At 33.5% G+C, this 22299-nt stretch overlaps 1 protein-coding gene across 7 annotated transcripts in view; it reads left to right on the forward strand.

Moving 5' to 3' along the window:
- The window catches only part of ANKRD17 (ankyrin repeat domain 17), a 164688-nt gene that overhangs the window by 5583 nt on the left and 136806 nt on the right, over positions 1–22299 (forward strand). Inside the window, exon 1 of one of the 7 annotated variants that reach the window (XM_077143196.1) lies at positions 1–22299. This exon is cut by the window's right edge and continues 6893 nt beyond it. The exons of 4 other annotated variants lie outside the window; for them this stretch is intronic. Coding sequence is in view for 1 of the 3 variants with exons in the window: in XM_077143197.1 (XP_076999312.1) it covers positions 1921–1941 (21 nt within the window). In the remaining 2 variants the exon portion in view is untranslated. 2 more of the 7 variants (XM_077143197.1, XM_077143199.1) reach the window with 2 other exon arrangements.

Below are 22299 nucleotides of genomic sequence, written 5' to 3' on the forward strand. Positions count from 1 at the left end.
ATTATATCTTTATATATTCTATATAATAATATATTTTATTATATATCTATATATTATGTGTGCCCATGATCTAAAATAACAACTGTTAACAAAATGAAACTTCATAGTGAAACTACAAATGTCCTTCAACACTATTCCCATTCATGCTCTTCCCTCTTCAGAGGCATTCTGTTGTTTCCTTTGCCTCTCAAAATTTGTACTTTTCATGGTTATCTTCCCTTATTAAATTAAAAACATTTTGTTTTTAAACAGGCATTAACTTGGAATCTGGAGAATACCTCAAAATTAAATACAAGATTTTATGGAAGGTGCTTTTAAGTGTTTTGTTTTTTTTCTTTCTTTCTCTCCTCCTCTTCCAATATATGTATGCAAAATTGGTATTAGTTATTCAGCAAGGTCTATGACTACCACTTCCTCCCCCCTCACTTATTTTGAAAAATTCTCATAACAGCAGTAGTGTGGAGTCTGGCAGCCATTTCTTTGGATTGTTTGGAGGTAGGAGATTTCTTCATTAAAGAAGGCCTATTATTAAAATAGGGAGTCCAAGATTGATCTCTTCTTCCTGGTAAGCTATCCCTATTAATTTTCATCTCAAATCTTATTTTGCCTCTTAACTGCTGAAGCAGTTTCCATCTAGTCTGTCACGGACTGTCAGATACAAAGACAGAATTTTCATTGTACTCATCTTCATATTTTCTATAGCACAGTACTTTGCACACTATATAGATCTTCGCTTCTTACCTTTGCTACATTTTCCTGAAGTTAGATCTCTGAAGTAAAAATATGAATATTTGGAAATTCATAAATCTTAATGTAACAGAACCTCTGGCTCTAGCTGTTCCCTAATTCTCAGTTTGGTCTAGTAATTAATCTCATCGACCAAGGTGGAATTAGTACAGTTTTTAGTGTTGAATAACCATCAAAGCAGCACATTTTGACTTTAGAAATTTACATTTCTACCGGTATTCAATTATGTGACCTAGTTGATCAGGAAAACAATTTTAGGTCCTTGAGGGAGTGTAGTAACTGCATTTATGATAGATGTTCACAGAAAATGTGAATGTAATGAGGGTCCTTATAATTTTTCCATAATTAAGTAGTGTCTACTGATATATCACACTTATGTTTTGTTAGGACCGATGGGGGCACGAACATCCAAGCCTAATTAACTACTTTCAGCTTTTGAAAAATACATTTTTTTCAGGAAATTGAAGACAATAATACTTGATATAAATGATATAAATACTTTATTCATACTTGCCTATCTTGTATGATTAACTCCTTTCATTTGCTACCCAGAAGCAAAATACTTTTCCTGGTTTATTATGCTTAATTCTTCAACATCTTTTGTATCTTCAGAAACTTTTTATCTACTCATAAGAAGAAGTAGAATTGTGGAGCAATATAGGTGTGATTTTATAAATTTTTAAAATAAATTTTATTGTGATTTACAAGTTAGAATTTTAATTATTGCAAAAGGAAATGTTGAATGTTATTTTTCCCAAGGATGCTATGAAACTCCAAATTAATACATTCCTAATTATTGAAAACTTACTGTACGTTGCTTTCTGTCATCATAGAACATTCATAGATATTACCTGATCTTTTAAATGTGTTGTCTTTTTAACGTTACTTCTTGGGTGACAGGAGAAATAAAAAAGGTTGGAGAGGACATATGAAAATCAAAGTAATTTTGGAGTTTAGTGTCTTAAAAAACAATTTTGTTATATGGTGAAGTCTTTCTCAAACCTTGCAGATAGATCATAGTGAATTGTACTCATGGGAATTGACAACAAGATTATTAGAAATAGATTGAAAGATGGCAAATTGGTTTTTATGCATCAAGGGTTAAATAATGTGTTTTTTTTAGGTAATTGACCTGAAGTACCCATTTGCTTTTTGGGGTAGAAGTTCAGCATAATGTTGGGCAAGATTAATAAGGTAACCAAAATCATAATTCTTATTCAAAATAGTGCTATGCTATATCTGCACGAACTATGTATATTTCTGGCCCATTATACCATGTGTATGATTACTAAAACTAGGGAAGGTCTAGAGTGGAATAGTTTAAAATGATTGGAGGGATAGAAATGGAATCCACAGTTAAGGATAATTGTGTATTATACTGATTAATGTTCAGTTTAACCAGTTCCTCAGATCTCAGCCTTAGCATGGAGAGAAACATGGGGCATACTAAACAGCGTGAATTCAATTTTGAAAAAAAAAAATAAGTAAACTTCACAATTTTTATTTCTTGAGATTATTTGAGAATATATGCTAGGCATATAAATTTATGGAACTAGTCCATAGCTACGCCTTTCTGGTAGGATATTTCCCTTTTTTTCTTCTCTGAAGTTACTATCAGCTCATTTAATTTAACCTTTTATTTTTGATAATCCACCCCTCACCCCCCCAAAAAAAGAAAGAAATAAAAACATCTAAAATTAATTCTGTTCTGAGTCTTTCCCCCATGGATTGTCTGTTTATTAAAGAACATTTGGTTGAAAAGTATTTCAAAGAGATCTGTGGAAAGATTGATTTTATTCGTTTGAATTTAGCATATATATACATTAACATGAGATTGTTTTTCTATTCCCTCTTTCCTATCACCCTAAATCTGAAACCCAAGAAGGAAAAGAAGTCTTCTTGTTTGTGTTGTACCAGGTTTATTTCTAGTTCAGTCTTTGACCCCATTGTTGCATCCCTTTTCTAAGCCATGTTCCCCTCTTATTTTCTTAATATGGAATTCATAGTGGAAACAGTCCTGGTGCAAAATGCTTGGTGTAGCTCTCACTACTCTGAGATGCACTGTGGAGTTAATTCTTTTACTTGACAAACATTTATTGATTATCTCTCATGTGTAGCTGTTTTCTCTAGTAGTCTAAAACATTTCCCTCTCAGTGAATATGGAAAGGTTAGCTGTATTCAACAACACAACTGTATGTGTTGAGTTAAATGAGTTTATACATGTAGTTAGCATACATTTAAACTTACATGTATAGAAAGTTATAACAGTGATAGAATTCAATTTTCCTTATGATTTTTACATTTAAGTGTCACTTATTAGTATAAATTTCTAACTAAATTTATTGGGCTTTATTGAGACCTATAGCAGAGTCATTTAGGGATTATGAGAAATTTGAGGAATCAGACATTCCTGGCTTCATAAAATTTAAATCTTGTTTAGATAAGACTACTATTAATTTAAAACTGAGAATGATTTTAAATCCATTCTTATTACATTGAGAGACTGTCTTTTCTATGTTACTGTATGGCTTTAGAATTGGTCTCTGATTCTAGGTACCATTTTATCTCTGCTTTTTTGAATTCTAGTAGGTTATACCTTACATCTTTTATAAGTGTCTCAGAACATTTACTGATTTTAATCATTTTGTCTTTTTTATAAGATGAGATTTCCTTAGTGCCCTTGGTAACTAAATTACAATAGAGAATTGCCTACTGTAATTTTACCCTGATATAGGTATCTGTATTAGTAAACTTGTGATTGCTGCAAGTAGAGACATGCTAAATAAGAGAAATCGAGTTACAGAACAGTGTAAAGCAAAATACTAAATCTCTTTTAAATTGTATTTTGAACATAGTAATTATAATTAAACATTGCTAATTAATTATTACACATGTTTGAGGAAAATTTGACCAAAAAATGACATAAGTAATATAAAAATCACTTATGATACTGCTCTCCAGAATTAATCAGTTATTGGAAATGTCCATTTCATTCTCTTCCCTTTGTATTAAATTATCTATTACATAGGTCAGAGCTGTTACTTAGAAATTTCATCTGCCAGAAGTTTCATTAATGGGTATTCTTCAAATAATATCAATTGAGAAGATGGGTCTTCTGATTGTGTTTATTTATTTAACTGTAAAAACTCATAATGCTGTTCAGACTTGTAAAAATAAAGTCATCAGATACATATTTTTTTTTTTTTTTTTTTACATTTCACTCTTAGAGTAAGTACTGGTAACAGCTTGAGGCATATCAAATGTTCCAGTTCACTGTCTTGATGAAAGTGAATGAGTATTTCTGCATATTTGTATGTCTGGAAGAGTACATTAGGATTTACTTCATTCTTCCCATTTACCTATGAAGGTTTCATAGTATGGTTGTCCATAATTTATTTTGTTTTTTATGTTGGTAGACATTTAGATGTTTTCAATACTTGGCTATTACAAATATAATGACAAAGTGAACATCCTTTTACTTTGTTTTTTTTTTAGTATAAAATATTTCTGTGGGATAGATTCCTGGAAATGAAATTGCTGGGCCAGAGGGTACACACATGTTAAATGCTCCTAACTTTTACTTCGCAGGTAACCGTGTCACTGGATATAATTGATCTTAGTTTTTAAAATTTGTTAAACAAAAAAGGTTTCATTTTCATTTTTCTGGTTACTGTTGAGATTGAGTTGATTTTCATGTTTATTCTCCATTTGAATTTCTTTTGAAAATTTTTTGTTTTATCCTTTACCTATTCTGTTGAGATCATCTGTCTTTTACTTAGTAATTTTTAAGAGAACTTTATGGTTATTAATCCTTCATGGTGTTACTTGTTAAACATAATGCTTGTTCATGATGTCTTTTCACCATATGGAAACTCTTTTATAGTAAAATATGTTTTTCTTGTATGGCTTCTGGGAAAAATCCTTACCCCACTGTTTTAAAGATATTCTTACAAAAATTTTTTTGATGCTTATGTGCTTTGATTTTCAAAGGTACATGGATCTCTTTTTGGATACAGTGTTTTAATTATCCTGTCCACTTCTTATTCAGTCTTTTGCATAGCGTTTGTCCTAGTTGGCCAATCCTTGCTTCTTAAAAAGTTTTTCTCTCTTTGTTCTGTAACACTATCCACTCTTTTTTTTAAATTTCTACTTCACTAGCTGATCTTTGCTGGTGTTCTTTGCTGCTTTCTCCTACTCCCTTTGCCATACATACTTTGATGTCCTCATTGATCAGTCCTAGGCCCTCTTCTGTCTTATATCTGGTCTCTCAGATGATTTTTATCCAGTCTTGTGTCTTTATCCATATGCCAGTGACTTTCAAATTTGTATCTCTGGTCTGAATCTTTCTCAAAGTATTTGACTCACCTTCTGGCCACCCAACATTTCTATAGCCTTTCTTCCAACACAGAATCCTCCTTCTTCCTCAAGAGAATCAATCCAAAGTCACATCCAGCTATTACATATGTCTCCAAGTGAAGGATGTCAGTATAATGCTTTTCCTAGCAAGTCAGTCCAAATGTAGGCTTCAGGAATCTATAAAATAATAAACTAACTAACTTATCTTTCTCTCTCTTTACCCAATCCATCGTACAGTGGTGAGTAGGAATAGGATAATCATAATAAAAGTTCCTTTGGAGAAGGGTTCATATTAATAATGAAATCCTTCTGGGCAGCACTTGTGACCTGGCCGTGTAATTTCCTTGGTTAAACTGATTTTACTCTGTGAGAGAAATACCCTTTCAGCTGTCATCTGTGTCCTTGGCTTTGTCCTTCAGATTTTTCTTCCATGTCTTCTTTCGTTGGCATATCTGAAGTAGGCATTTGAAAGTATGATATCCCTAGGAATTGTATGATTTTTGTAGCCCCCTATCTGCTGGTATAGATTTTGCTGTTGGAGAGTTACTGAAAGGTTAGTCACATGCTGCTTTAGACTAGTCATGCACTTTGGCAGTAAATTCTTTCAAGAACTTAATAGAATTCTGTTCTATTTTCTTTAAGTCAGGTCCGTGTGATATTAAGTATAGCAAGAAATCTCTTTTAATCATAATTTTGAAACTTGCTGATTCCCTTATTTATTGGTCTCTATTAGGATTCTCCTTCCCCCACTTATTGTTAGGCCATCTGAAATATTAGGTTTGGATGATTATATCTGTCAGGATTCAACCAGTAGGGGATGCACATGTGCACACATACACACATATGCATGCATGCAAATCTGTATATGTGCATGTGTATGTATGTCTGTATATATGTATATATATAAGGTATTTATTAAAAGGAATTGGCTTATGTAGTTGTGGGGTGGGGTTAAACAAGTCCAAAATCTGTAAGGCAGACAGTTAGGATCATGGATAGATTGGATGCCCTGGGCACGAGTTCAGTCTGTTTTCCACAAGCAGTCTGAAAGCGAAGATCCAACAAAGGGAGAGCAACTGTAGAGTCAGCTGCTGTTTGGAGTCTCATTTGAAAGAAAAAGCTCAGTCACTTTTAAGGACTTGCCTGATTAGATCATGAGTACTGAGGATGCTCTCCTATCTTAAAGTCAACTGATTAGAGAATTTAATTACATCTGCAAAATCCTCTCACAGCAAGCAGATTAGGGTTTGGTTGAATAACTGAGAAAAGCTATTTGTTTGCTATAAAATGGCTGCTTCTTTCTTAGTTTAGTTTAGCCTAAGTTGACACATCTAAAGCCATCACAGGTGGAAAGACAACTGTTTTTTTACTCTGCAAAGTATTTTTTAAAACTTTTTTTATTGTTAAATATAACATATATACAAAGAAAAGAAAGAAAAGGCAGAGATTTTCAAAGTATACTTCAACAGGTAGTTACAGAGCAGGCTTCAGAATTTGTTTTGGGTTACCATTCCACTATTTCAGATTTTAGCTTCTCCAAAACACTGGAGGCTAGAATAAATATTTTGTGTGTGTGTGAAAAATTATATATATATATAAACAAAAACAATAAATTTCAAAGCACATCATAAGAATTAATTGTAGAACAAATTTCAGAGTTTGGTGTGGGTTATAAGTCCAAATTTTAGGTGCTTACTTCTAGCTGCTCTAAGGTGCTGGAGACTAAAAGAAATACCAGTATAATGATTCAGCAGTCATACTCATTTGTTAAACCCTACCTTCTCTGTATAGCTCCACCATTACTTTTGATCTTTCTCCCACTCTTTAGGGGTATTTGGGCTTTGCTCATTCTAACTTTTTTGTGTTGGAAGGGGCTGTCAGTAATATGGGATAAGGAATGGAACTGGTTGATGTTCAGGAGAGGCTGGCCCCTCTGCCTTTCAGGCTTATCTGGTCCGGAGATCCATCTAGATGTTGTAGGTTTCTGGAAAGTTACCCTAGTGCATGAAACCTATATATATGTATATATATAGGTAGGATCTTATATAATGCCCTAGGTATTCTTTAGGATTGGCAAGAATGGTTTTGTTTAGGGTTTGGCAAGCTATGGTAGATAACAATGTCTAACTGAAGCTTGTGTAAGAGTGACTGCCATAGTAGCCTCTCGACTCTGTTTGAACTTTCTCAGCCACTGATACCTTATTTGTTATACTTCTTTTCCCCTTTTCGGTCAGCATGGCATTGTTGATTTCATGGTGCTAGGAACAGACTCATAAAAAGTCATCTCCTGTGCTGGCGGGGAGACTTTCACCCCAGGATGTCATGTCCCACGTAGGGAGGAGGGCAATGATTTCACTAAGACAACACTCCTAAATCTGATCTTTGCTTCTTTCTGGCACAAAACTCTTAAGCTTTATTTCCTGATATTTGGGTACAGAACGAGTTGCCTTTCTCAACTTCAGATGCCTGGAATTACTGAACTCTTATAGGTTGGTGTTTGCTGCTGAGAGAGCATCTCTAGGAAGTGCTGCTTTCTTGTCTGTCTCTTCTTGCAAACTGCCTAATTCTTAGCTGAGTTGATCTTCCTGGTTAATCTCTTAGAATAGCCAACACACCAGTATTTTGAGTTTTTCTAACTAATTTTCTTAGATCTATAGGCTATGATGTGCTTTCCCTGGTATTGCAGTTGAGAGTTCTACCAAATGTTTTCTTGTTGCCTGACCTCTAAGCTTTATCGGGATTTGTTATGGCAGCCCCCACTTCTAAATTAAGGGGTTAATTTAGATGGATTGTTTGAGCAAAGAGACTGCAAAACATGTGTGGCTCAAGTAAAATAGAAATATATTTCTCTGTTATGTGATACCCCAGAGGTAGTCCTTTAGTTCATCTATGGTTTGAATTCTTACTTTAATACAGCTATAGTGTACCTTAAGCTGTACCATCCAGTATGATAGTTACAAGTCACACGTGGCTGGTGGCTGTCGTCTTGAAAGGGACAGCTATACAACATTTCCATTTTCACAGAAAAATTTATAGGACAGCTCTGCCTTAAGGCATTGACCTCATCTACAGTGAGGTCTCAGTCCGTGTTCCATCCTATGAGAAACAAGAAGCAGAAATGTAAGCATGGTCCATTTAAGGAGTTGACTAAGGACTTGCAAGCATCTCTTCCTACTGTGTCCCATCTGCCAGGACTTAGTTACATGGCCATATTTAGGAGCTGTAGCTCTTACTAAGTGCCCACAAACCCTGTTAAAGCCTGTGGAGAAGTTGTTTTTTACTAAGCAAAGAAGCTGGAGTCTATTAATGTCTTACATAGGTATAATTCTAGAATTACATTGTTTTTCTGGCTAGCGAAATAAGAAAAAGTCTGTCTTTTCCAGTTCCTCAAATAATTTTGTTGGCCTAGCTTGGGTCAGGTATCCATTTCTGAACCAGCCACTGTCACTAAGGAAATTGTTACTCAGTTCAGGCTTTGGTCATGTTTTTCTACCCTATATAGGAAGTGGACTGGAATGGTTTCTCAAACAGGGAGCTTCTGTTGCCAGAAAAATAGAGTGGGAAGAGAAAGAGTAGTGGACATAAGACCTTCAGAGTGTAACTTGAATCTTTTCACTTCTTCCATCCCACTACTGTAATCCTAGTCCAGTCTGTTATCTTGTTTGGACTTCACAGTTGCCTCCTAATTTAGTCTCCCAGGTCTTTTCTTGTCTCCCCGTATTTCATTCCTTCTCTGTGTAGTAGATAGACTGCTCTTTCTAAACATTAATCATTATTTGACTTCTAATTACTCTTAGAATAAAATTCAAACTCCTAATTTGATATGCAAGATGTTCTGTGACTGGCCCTTCTTGCTGTGCAGCCTCAATTTATATCCATTTCAGTCCATTCAGATCTTCTAGTCACACTGACTTTTCTGTTCTTATAACATGCAGCCTTTCCTGGCTCAGGGTCTTTCAGTTTTTCCTAGAATTTTCTTCCCTGGCTCTGATTTCCTTTTTATCTTTTAGGTTTCAACTTATATATCCTCTCCTATGCAAGACTGTTGGAGTAAACTTAACTCCCTTCCTCCTGTATCTCCTTTTCTCTGCTTTCCCTTTCAGTGTTCTGCCTTATAAAGAGTAAGTTATGCTGGGTTGAGAAATAGGAGGCCTTGCTGGTCATTGACTGGGCTTTGCTAGTATTAAATTTTAAAAGTACTCTTTTTATTTCAGTTTCTTACCGCTTAATGTTTTTGGGTGGTGGGTTGGGGGGAATTGAGTATTTAACACATATTCCTAAAAATCTTTTGTTTCTTCCTGGGTTCTTGTCAATTATAGTTTTTGATAGGTTCATCCTTGTGAAATTGAAGTTTTTATAGGTCAAAAGTCATCTACTGTCTCTGATCGCAGATGGCACAAACGCATATGCTATCATGTTTTTGATGTTTCATATAGCAAGTTACCCCTCATTGGTCTTCCATTGACTTTTGGACACTATGCATTTAACTTATCAGATGTGCTTTAGAATCATCTTTTGTAAATAGCCATAAAATCTTAAAACACTGAGGTTTTGATAGAGGGTACATTGGAATTTGGATTAATTTGGAGAGAAATAAATGTATAATTCTGAGCCTTTCCATCTAGAGACATGGCATTCCACTTTTAGATACTTTATCTGTACTTAATAAAATTTTGTATTTTCGTATAGACTTTGCGTGTTTCTTGTGAAGTTTATTCCAGATAACTTAGTTCTTATTGCTATTGTGAATGACATTTCTTTCTTCCATTAATCTAATTATTATTGGAATACACAGGAACCTATTGACTTTGGTATTTTGATCTCGTATATATGGCCAGTAGACTAAATTCTCATATTAAGTCAGTTTATTCTGTTGGATTTTCTGACTGAACTGCCATGTTGACTCCAATAAATGATTTTGTCTTCTGTCTCTTTTTGCAATATTTATACCTCTTTTTTTTTCCCCTCTTACTGCTTTGATTGTTGAACACCCACAAAATGTTGATTATTGTTGGTAATAGAGGTCGTTCTTGTCCCTCTGTTTTTAATGGAGGAGTGCTGGTGTGTCAAAATTATGATGTAAATATCCTTTTTCAGTTTAAGTAGTTTTATCAGAAATATATGTTGAATTTTATCAAATTATTTTTTGGCATTTATTAAAATTATTTCTTCCTATCCCCCAATATATTCATCTAGTGAATTACAGTCATACATTCTCTAATGTTAAACTGTGTTTGAGATACTTGGTATGATGTAGTATTAACACTACTGAATTTGAATTCGTTAACATTTTCTAACTTTTTTTTGTGTGTGTGAAATATATATACAAAAAAGCAATAAATTTCCAAGTACATTTTAACAAGTAGTTCTGGAACAGATTTTAAAGTCGGTATGGATTACAGATCTACAATTTTTTGTTTTTTCTTTTAGCTGCTCCAAGACACTAGAGACCAAAAGAAATAACAATATATTGGCTCAGCAGTCATATTCATTTGTTAAATCCTATCTTCTCGGTTGTACTCCTCCTTCTCTTTTTTTCTTTTTTATGAAAAATAACACATATACAAAAAAAAAAGATTTCAAAGTATATCGCGACAATTATTTGTAGAACAGATTTCAGAGTTTGGTACAGGTTACAATTCCACAATTTTAGGTTTTTATTTCTAGCTGCTGTAAGGTACTGGAGACTAAAAGAAATATCAATATAATGATTCAGCACTCACATTCATTTGTTAAACCCTACCTTCTCTTTATAACTCCACCATCACCTTTGATCTTTCTCCCAGTCTTTAGAGGTATTTGGGCTACGCCCATTCTTACTTTTTCATGTTAGAAGGGGCTGTTGATAATACGGGATAGGGAATGAAGCTAGTTTGATGTTTGGGAGAGGCTGGCCCCTCCACATTTCAGCATTTATCTGAAGTTAGGGAGTTATCTATTTCATGTTAGATTTTCAAAGTTGTTGGATAAACTAAATATTTCTTTCCATTTTAAATCTTGTCTACAATTGTTGGTATTTATTGGTCCATCATGTAAAGGTTGTGTTTTACAGATTAATTTTATATGCATCCCTTCTTTTGATATATGTTTTATTTTTAAGCATATTTGCCACAGAGGTGACAAAAAGAAGTTTAATCAAATGCTTTATTTGACTGTTTTATAGTTAGTAATTTTTAAGTGGCTTAAGTAACTCATACCTCTTATTTTTACATTGAACTCATTTATTTCAAATTTATATGAGTGTTTGAAGGGAGGTAGGAATTTAATCTTTATTTCCAAATAGTTAATCAATTGATTTAACTATTTCATAGTTTTCCCTTTTCCCACTATTTGGAATGCTACCTCTGTTTCATAAATTAACTGGATTATATTTGCTTAGTATATATGTCTTTATATATACTGTATTTGTATTAACTAAAGAGCCACATGCTAAAATTAGTTGCTTTCGTTGAGCAGTTTCCTGTGCTTTTTGATAAGTAGCTAACATCTGTGTAAGGTTTTTTTGGTTAACAAAGTAATTTTATATTTTTCCATTTAATCTATTTAGTGGTTTTTTGAAAAACAACACCAGCTTCTATATGACGTTCTTACTGGTCTATGTGTGATGTCATTATTCTTTCTTTGACTGTCTTTGGACTTGAACATCTCCATACACTATAAGGGTAGGACCTACAAATTCTGTGGATATTCTTTAGCTTTGCTTTGCTATTTCTGTTTCAAACAAACAAGGAATGATTTAAAACTTAGACGTTTGCTGTTCAGGAAGTGCCAGGATAAAAGAGTTCCTAAAGAATCAAAATAAAATTTAATTCTTTGGGGGGAATGGCATCCTTTCAATCAAGTTTATTCTAAAATTTGTAGTGATCATATGAAGCTGTGATCAGTGTTTTACTTTTATTTAACCTTTTGTGATCAGAGAACCATAATGGGAGGATTGTAGTTTTTTTTGTTTTTATTAAATCATAATAAATATTCATTGTAAAAAACATTTGAGGATATAGAATAAGAGTTGAAAATTTCTCATCTTTTATATCCCAAGGTTTAAAATTTGGTATATATAATTCCATGCCTTTTTCTATGCATTTTCACACTCACATACATGTGTACTTATGCAGACAGAGTTTTGTTTAGCAAACTGGGGTCACTGTAAAAATACTGTCTAAAAGGTCCTTTCAAAATTAGTAGTACATCATAGACCTTTTCCATTTGAATACACAGAAAGTTATTTTCTTCCTTTTAATAGCTGTGGATTTATATTATTCCCTAGTCATTGTACCATGATGTAATTGTTCCCCAATGTGTGAAAATTTTGGTTGTATCCATTGTTTTGCTATTGCGAACAATGCTGCAGTAGACTCTTTTTGATATGTATCTTTGTGTCTGTCTTTCTGTGTTTTGGTAGTATATATTCCATTGCTAAAAGTGGTAAATCAGAGATACATGGGTCTGTTCCTGTAACTGACATTTTATTATGTGTCAGCACCATATTTCAAAACTTACTAATTTGTTGGGATAAAGTAAACATTTCTTTCCATTTTAAATCTTATCTACAACTGTTGTAGTTTTATCTCAAGTCCTGTCGATATCTGTTCTCTCTGGCATTCCCTATCTGTTGAATACTTTTTCCATAAAGGGCCAGATCTAATATCACTTCTTCCCTGAAGTTTTCAGTGAATAGTATGTTCATAGCACCTAGCACCAATGACTAATATTTTAATGAGTGCTTACTATATATCGACATAGTTCTCATTGCTTTGATGTATATTATCTCATTTGATCTTCATGTTTTATGGTTGAAAAAAATCAAGGCAAGGAATAAGTAATTTGCTCAAGGTCATAGTAAATGATGGAAATGGAGTATAAACATGGTCAGTCTCATATCAGAGTCTCAACTCCATATTCTCCTGCCTTTCTACTGCTGTTTTATGGCCTCTTTAAGTATTGCTCATGAAATAGGTTCAGGATAAATTTTTATAAATTTCTCTTTAGCTGATTCCATCTTGCATTTAGGTCATCTTATAGTCTGTGTGAATGGCATATAAATAGTAGTAGTCCGCCAACATTAAGTGTTAGAATATTAGGTTATAAGATCCCCCAAAAAAGGCTTTACGTAAGTGTAGCTAGACCTATTGCTCTGTTCTCTTATTTCTCTAACCCTCATATTGGGATAATTCATGTGACTGATCTTGAGATGGACTCCATAGATTGTGAATAAATCAGGAAATTATTCACCATTTCTGGAATATCAAATCAAAATACATACCTTGTAGATTACCTCTTTGACAATAAATGTTTACAGTGTGAACTGAGAAGAACATTGTTTTAAATCCAGCCATACCTTTTAATTCGTGCTCTGCTAAGTATAACATGTAAGCTGAATCTTTCAGAGCCTCATATAAAAGTGACCTTCTTTTTGGTAGGAGTGAGATGAAATAATGTGTGCGAAAATGTTTTCTAAACTATGAGGGTCTCTAAGTATCAGTTGTTAAAAGCAAAATGTGAGGAGGAATAGAGAGCTTTGTGAAAATGGGATTACTCATTAGTAATATGTTTGGATTGTTTTAATACAGTTTAAAGCCTATAATTTAGAAAAAACTTGCCCTTTGGTTTTCTTTCTGTTTTCCTTCTTAAGCCCATTTAATTTGATTATTTTATTGAATTTATATATTGCTGGTAAAGCATTTTAGCTCAAATTGTACACGTGGATTCATTCATTTTAGGTGGAGTCAGTTTGTTTCTGTGTAGATGGAATAGATGGAATTAGACATTTTTTTTTTTTTTTTTGCCTGGGCAGGCACCCGAAATTGAACCTGGGTCTCCGGCATGGCAGGCAAGAACTCTGCCTGCTGAGCCACCATGGCCTGCCCAGAGTTAGACATTTTTATTGAAGTTGACTGGAAACTTTTTTTTTAGGTAAAGTCGTATTTCTTTACTGATTACTCAAATGGTTACTTTGCATGTATGGGAGAGCTTACTGATCTTTTTGGTTAAATTAATTAAAAATCATACTTCTCTTTAGTACTGCTGAATTAAATGGTATCAGACTTGATCCACTAGTACATTATTAAGTAAACTGAATATTAACTGTATTTTTTTTCTCTTAAAAGTTTGGCTTTGGGGTGCACGGGTAGCTCAGTGGTTAGAATGCCCGCCTTCCATGTGGGAGACCCGGGTTTGAGTCTCAGACCATGAACCCACTCCAGAAAAAAAAGTTTGGCTTTCCACTTTTAGATCTTTTGTTTCAAACAAAAACATAAAATATGTGGCATTTCTAGAACTAGAACCAGAATCATATCTAAAATGCTTAGTTTAGAATACTTTACAATTGGAATTGATCCTTCTGAATACTAAATTTTGTTATTAAATTCTTAGAAAATCTGAGACAAATTCTGTTACCCTTTTTTTTATGTATCTGTTTATTCCTTATCAAACTAATGCTGTGAGCAGTGCTAGGGAATGGGTATATGAAAGTATATAAATGATACATGGTGACATAAAAAAGAGCTAAAAATTCTAGTGATAGAGAAACATGTAAAAGAGAAATATTATAATGTAGTTGATGTGTAAACAAGATACTTTGGAAGAAGCATTATCCATGAATATATTATAAAGCCAGCATGGGGGAGAAGATAATGGCACAAATGACTGACTGAGAAGCACAGTCCTGGAAGTTATTTTAGACGTATTATAAAGACTGCGTTTGTGAATGTCTTAATGAGGCTACAAAAATCACAGGTCACGTTCCATAAATATGAGTTAATAAAGGTACGTTCTACTTTTATGTTTCAGCATGTATGGGAAATAAAGTGAATTGCATACAAACTTGAATATGATCAGAGAAAATCTACCAGAATGGAAAGGAGAATTTACAATATAATTATTGGGAAACAACTGAATGTACTGATAATTATCTTTATCTGTTTGAAGTGGGAAGACTTGAGGCTGTGACAGCCATTTTCTTCTGTCATGTTATAATGGGCATTTTATCATTCTTCTCAAATAGTAGAGTTATAATCATTGGATGTAAGCAGTCAGGAGATAGATTTAAGGCCAGTGTTTTGAACAGTCTAAAAGCACTTTTTAAAATAGATTGTAGCCTTTGTAAATTGTGAGTTCTTTGTCACAGGTGAAGTTTAATCCTAGACTAAGGGACTGAGATTATAAAATGAAAATTTCACATGGATGGCTGTTTGGGTTAGATGCTCATTTAGTATTCATTCTGGATTCATTAGCTCTTTGATATTTAAATAGAATATGTTCTTAAATTCTCCCAGAATTTCAGATTTTATAGAATTTTATTGTATTTTTGATAGGGAAATATAAGAGTAATGGGAAATACACATCTATTTCTTTCCATTTCCTCTCCTTTTCTGGGAATGATGAAGCAAACTGTATTGCTATGACCTCTGCTGCTGCCTTAGCAGATGCTGCTAAGGTTCTAGATAAAATGGCAATGTATCAAAGCGAAGATTTGCCCATGGTGTTTTCTAAATCTTGGGACTTTTAAAAAAGGTTACTAACTTGCTCTGGATTGTTTTTCACGTGTACCATTTCTTCCTTTCTTTTCTTATTCTACTCCCATGTAACTGCTTCACATATTTCTTCTCTTCCGTATGGCCCTGCTTTCTAGCTTTAATAAAAATTCCAGCACTTGAGTTCTCGTGGTCAAATACAAGTACCTTAATGCTGTTTAAGTGGTGAATGTCCTTGTATGTGGGAGGTCTTTTCAAAAAAGAATGTTCTTAACTACCTTAGTTTATGACCAGATCTTTTTGTCTTTTATGCCAAGACACAAAAAGCATGGGTTGATATTGCAGTCCTTTGTCTTTCAGGCATGAGAAACTTTGTTTTGTATCACATGGAGGCCAGAACAAATTCTTGGCCAGAGGGCCCATTCACTGGCATAGGCAGTCTTGAGTGATAAGATTCATATATCTTAATCAAATGCTCAGGTCCTTCTGACCTCACTACAATAAGCAGAAGCTTTCCTGAAAATCTTAAAGGGCAATTAGGAAGAAGAGTCAGATTCTAATTTCTTTAAACCCCAGGCATGTGAATACTTGGCAGTTTTGGTGCCTGATAAAAAATGACATTTCACTTTGAAAATAACTCATTGCTTTTGTATTTTTTTTCTGACCAATATTTCTCCTGGAAAAAACATTATGTGGAAAGAATTTGAAACCAGATTGGGCAAGTTGGATTTGAATCCTGGTTTATTACTGTGTGATTTTGGGAAAGGTACTACTTTACTTGACCTCATTTCTTGTTTTCTTCATCCATAATGGGAGCTAATGGCCCATTTCTAACAGAGCTTTTATACAGAATGGAGATAGTGTATATATTTTAGTACTCTGCCTTACATGTTGGGAGTACTCATTACTTATTTTGACAGTTCTCTGGATTTAAGTATTAAGTATTATTCTGGAATGAAGTTCTTTTTCAGTCAGAAACAGTTTTCTTTACCTTTATGGATTTTGTTTAGATTCTGATGAAAACTGTGAACCTGTTCTCCCCTCATATGTACTTAAATACATTTCTATAGCATTTTTCAGCTTATTTCAGTTAGGAGTGGGTGGGTACTGTTGGTTCTTGAGGCATAGGTCTATGAACCATGGGTTATGAACCTTAGGTCAAAAAATAAACAATCTTTTTCTTGTCTTCACCTTCAATAGACACTAATAGCTACAGTTTTATTGTCAGGGTTTTCCACCACATAACCATTCAGAGTATTTTCTTGTTTAGGAAATTTTTTTTTTTAAAACCTTGGAATCTTGACTTGGTAAAAAAAAAAGCTAGTCAAGAGAGATAATTGGTTTTTATAGCTTTTTTCTGGAGGAGTGAAAGCTGTCTTATGGAACAGAAAGATGTATTTAGTAAAGTTTGCAAATGTTTCCTATATTTTATGTTGAATAGTAAACTCTAAAGCTATAACTTGATTTATTCAGATTTACTTTGTGGTTATTGACTTAAATTTGGTGAATTGAGCACATTCCTTTACCATCCTTTCCTCCCAAGATCCCATTGATGGCATCTAAAGGTTGGATTAAACCACAATTCTGAAAAGTAGAAAAAGATGTTATTTGTCAAATTAGCTAGGAGATGAGAAAAAGACTTTCTTTTAGCTCATAACTTTAATGTGTGTTTACATGTTGGGGTGAGATGGGGAGGGGGAAAGGAGGGTTCAATTTAGGTATGGATGGATGCAGACTTAAATAATGTTACTAGTACTGTTTCTCTTGCAACCTTTTTCGTGTCTTTTTCTTTGTATTGACTTTATTTTCAGCCAAACAAGATGGCTACCAGTTAAAGGAGTGGGGGTGGTGGCATGTTCTAGCTAGACCTGGGTCATGTGGCCACCATTGTGGTAGTTGGGAGGATCATTTCCACCCAAACCACATGGAATATGTTCCCTGCAAAAGAGAGGGATTATATTACTAGAGCAGGGGGATGGGGAAAAAGCATGTTGAACAGTAAAATTATAGTTCACAGTCCACTACAGGTACCATCAGAGGACCAGCAATTTTGAAGATTAGAAAGCTCACAGGATCGGATTGACAGCAAAATCCCAGAGGAAACTGGAACCCAAGATACCAGAGGTAAGCTCAGGTTTTCCCAGGGAACTTCAGAAAGGCTCCAAGCTTGGAGTCAAAAAATATAAAGAGCAGTAGTGGGCATTCGGGTAATAATCAAAAATATTTTTTTAAAAATTGTTTTCCAAAGTGTTGGGTCAGTTGGGCCTCCTCCTGACCTTTCTCCAGCTTAATCAGCTCTGATAGCCATGGTGCCTGCCCTCAGGCTTGAAATCTAAGAGTTGTTCTCTTAAAGTATACCAACAGTTCAATAGACATTTATTGAGGTGTTGGAGATTGAGAGAAAAGCAGTTTTGGCAGTTCCCAGTCTGACTTACTGCTCAGGTACCTTATAGGATGCCTGCTTACCTGTATGTCTTGCCAGTTTAAATAGTACTCCTGGTCACCTCTTCCAGTTAAGGAAGAAGCCACTTGGGAAAATAAACCCAAACAACCTTGGAGAAAGCCCACATTGGCTTTCTATACTCCTAAAATGATCTTTTATTTGCTAGTATGAACAGACAGGGATTAACTTAATGATTGAGGAAAATGAAGAACATGGAAGAGGATTAAGATGAACAGAAGAATAACTTACCTCAGATATGATTCAGGGTACAAAAGAAAATTTCAAAGGAAAAATGTATTTGGTATTTCATTTGAGGTTTAAGAACACTGCTCTGATTAATCATAGCAGCACTGAAAGGGGACAGAGAACCAGATGGTTTTGAAAATTACAAGAATTTCAGAGGATGGACTAAATAACTATTTAGTGTTTATCAAGACCAACTTGTTGAATTTGAACTAAAGAGGAAGAATTCTATATGGAGCAAAAAATAGGACTGGAAAAATTCAGAGAAAATTTTTAAAAGTTATGGACAATGCATCATAAAGTTTTCACATACATAAATATGGGTCCTAGAAACAGAGAGCAGAAACGCTGGAAGGAGAAAATAATGAAGGAAATGATTGAAGAAATTTCCCGAGCTGAGGAGAAAGGTGAATTTTCAGATGAAAGATCCCATGTAGTACCGAGCGGATGAATGGAAAAAGATCATGGCTAAAAATATCTGATAAAATTTCAGATCTCTAAGGATAGAAGAAAAATCATAAAGTTGCTACCAGAGAAAGAATAAAAAATGGAAATTCAAATGAGTAGAGTTCTTAGCAGCCGTGCTGAATACTTAAATTGTGGAGCAATGACTTCACTGTTTTGGGGAAAAATAGATGTGACCCTAACTAAGTATTCTATACCCAACCATACTATCATGTGAAGACAAAACACATTTTTGTACTTGGAAACACTATTCATCTATATGAAAATATTATTTGAGATGCTTTGCAGCACAGTGAAAAAGACAATCCAAGATAGAGAATGTGGTGGGAGGGAATAGGAAACAGTTGTAGTTGTAGTGGTATCTCAGGCCTCCCAGAAGAAGTGAAGACAGCTAGAAGGAAGTTCAAGAGTATATTGGTCTAGATTACATTGTCAGTTCTTTAATCATTATTGGCTAAATGACATAAAATATTTCCTTCATCACATTATAAATTCCCTTAATTGATTTTTAGTTTTTAAATCAACCTGGGAAGTATATAAAATGGATTGTATTATAGATTTAAATATGTTAGAGATCTTTATAATATAAAAATAATATAATGTATAAAATTAGGAGATAGAGGGCAACAAAGGAAGAGTAAGTCCTTTATTTCTTCAATGTAGAACCAATAGATAACATCTAAAGTTGGTGAATCAAGAAACAAATAAAATACTAAGGTAAAACTGGTAACCTCAACTAGAAGTCTGTTAACAATCTAAAAGTTTATTACCATTTTTATGCAAGATGTTAACAAAAAATAATTACTGTTGGTCTTGTGTTTTTGTAGTGAATTAAGAAAAATAATCCCAAGTACATGCACCACATCTATAACCTTGAAAAGATAATAGATGTGTTGCATTTATCTGGTTAGATAATAATACTTTTATTTATGAAGCAAATACATTCCAGGGCCTCATGGCTTTTAGAGGATGCACATGGATTAACTGGGAAATTGGAAAGTTACATAGAAGACTGTTGACTGTTTTTGTGTGGGATGCATAATTATTTCTTGATTGGATCACACTCATGATTCTGTATTCAATCCCTGAAACTTTTCCATAATAAACATAGTCCTTTTATAATCTACAGGAAATTTTTTAAATTAAAATAATGTTTAATGGTCCTTTTATAATCTACAGGAAATTTTTAAAATTAAAATAATGTTTAATTAAAATAATTAAAACATTATTGTGCAAAAAAAATGGGAAGATGGAAATAGATGGCCACCTTTCCTTCCTTTCCTAAAGATAAGTTATTTTGTGTACCTATCCTTCCCATAAGGACATATACTGTGTTTCTCTCAGAAAATATTTGTTGAATGAAGTAATCAATCTTATTTTGATGCCACTTCTAATTAAAGGCAGGTTGGCCACCCTGTTTATGCTCTAAATTGATAAAATAGATTTAAAAATTTTTTTTTCATTCATATGTTTTATTCAGACTGCTTGAGAGAAAGAAAGAAATACTTTTACCTACAACAAATTGTAAGAATTGCTGCCATTGAGGTAATTAAAGAGAGATATGGGAACATGGGTGGAATAAAGCTCAGCTTAACCTGGGTTAGCAGAACCCTCAGGGTAATTTTTTTTCTTCTCTTTTTTTTTATTTAAGAAAACAAACAATAAACTTAGAACCAAATCCATGCAAATGTACTAAGAAATGATGAATATGCATCTATGTGATGATATTAAGAATTACTCATTGTATATGTAGAATGGAATGACTTCTAAATGTTGTGTTAGTTAATTTTTTTTAATTAATAAAACAAAAAAACAAAAAAAAAACTTAGAACCACTAAAAATAGATATCTTAGTTAGATTAACCATAGGCATATTGAAATAAAGTATCCGTATAATCATTGTAAAGTCTGTTTGCTCAGTACGTTTCATAAACCGATTTAAAGCTAAGGCCACTAGGAAAAAATATACAAATTCAGATAGCAAAGTTCTTAAATTCTAAGCGTTAAACACCAACTTAGATACCATTAGATCAAAATGTGAATGTTCTCAAAATATCAAATAGAAAGTTTTTACAAATATCTGCATTGCTATAGTAATGACCCATGTTGCTAAATATTTTCCTGATTTCAGGAAAATATGAAGATACAAATATTTTTACAATTAACGTATGAAAATCTTAACCACCTAAAATGGCTATCTTAGTTTGCTTATCCATAGGTGTATTAAAAAAATATCCAAGTAATCATTGTAAGCCTGTTTGTACTATATATTTCACAAACCAATTTAAAATTAAAGCAAGGGGGCAGGCAATGGTGGCTCAGTGGCAGAGTTCTCACCTGCCATGCGGGAGACCCAGGTTCGATTTCCAGTGCCTGCCCATGCAAAAAAAAAAAAAGAAGAAAAATTAAAGCAAGGAAGGAAAAAAATCTATAGACACAGATATCAGAGTTTCTTAAATTCTAAGTATTAAACACTATCTTAAGTATCATTTGATTAACTATCAAAACTGCATTCTCAAAATATCAAGTGAAAAGTTATTGCGAGTATCAGCTTTGCTGTAGTAGTGAGCTATGTTACTAAATATTTTCAAAGTTTTGATTTCAGAAATTTGTTTTATCTAATAGTTCTATAACTGCCTATAGTTGTTTTGTTTTGTTTTTTGCCTTTTTTTGTTGTAAAATATAATATATATATATATACAAAAAAAAGAAAGAACAGAAGCAATAATTTTCAAAGCACACTTCAATAAGCAACCGCAGAACAGTTCCCAGAGTTTGTCATGGGCTACCATGCCCTCATCTCAGATTTTTCCTGCTTGCTACCCCAAAACACTGGCAGCTTTATCAGAGCCATAATAACAGAATCATACTGTATCTGTCCTTTTGCGTATGACTTATTTCACTCAGCGTTACGTCCTCAAGATTCACCCATGTTGTCATATGTTTCAGGGCATCGTTTTGTCTGAGGGCTGTGGAATATTCCATTGTATGTGTATACAGTAAAATGTTTTTAGAAAGCTTAGTTTTGGTAGTATTGCCTCTGAAACCTGATCTTTGGGGAAGCAGATTTCTAACTATGCTTTTCAGATTTGATTTTTAAAAATATAAAGTCTAATGATATTATAAGCCTTTAAGTATTGAAAGAATAAACTGAAAAGACCCAAAGACCTAACCAGATATAGCATTTATAAGGATTGTACTGGAACTGTACTTAATTTTGTAAGCAAGCTGTAGTGCTGAAAAGTCAAGGTCTGCAAATATATAATGTTAAAATAACTTAAGTATGAGGGTGCATGGACCATGCACCCATAAAAGAGAAAAAAAGAAAAATAACTTAAGTATGAGAAATATTTTAAAAAGTATATATTGGAAATTATAGAATTTGTATGTGTGAGAGGGAGGTAGTTTTCTCAAAAGTATGAAAGCAAATATTAAATACAAAATTAAATTTGACAGTTCAGTTATGTTTTTAGTATTATTACATAATTTCACTGAGAGAAGTTGGTGTATACTTTGAGAGGATGGGAGTTGATCAGTGTTCCAAAATACTTGTCTCTTATATGTATTTATTGGT

The sequence above is a fragment of the Tamandua tetradactyla genome, chromosome 24 (genome assembly GCF_023851605.1).
Source record: "Tamandua tetradactyla isolate mTamTet1 chromosome 24, mTamTet1.pri, whole genome shotgun sequence".
In the NCBI taxonomy this organism is placed as follows: Eukaryota; Metazoa; Chordata; class Mammalia; order Pilosa; family Myrmecophagidae; genus Tamandua; species Tamandua tetradactyla.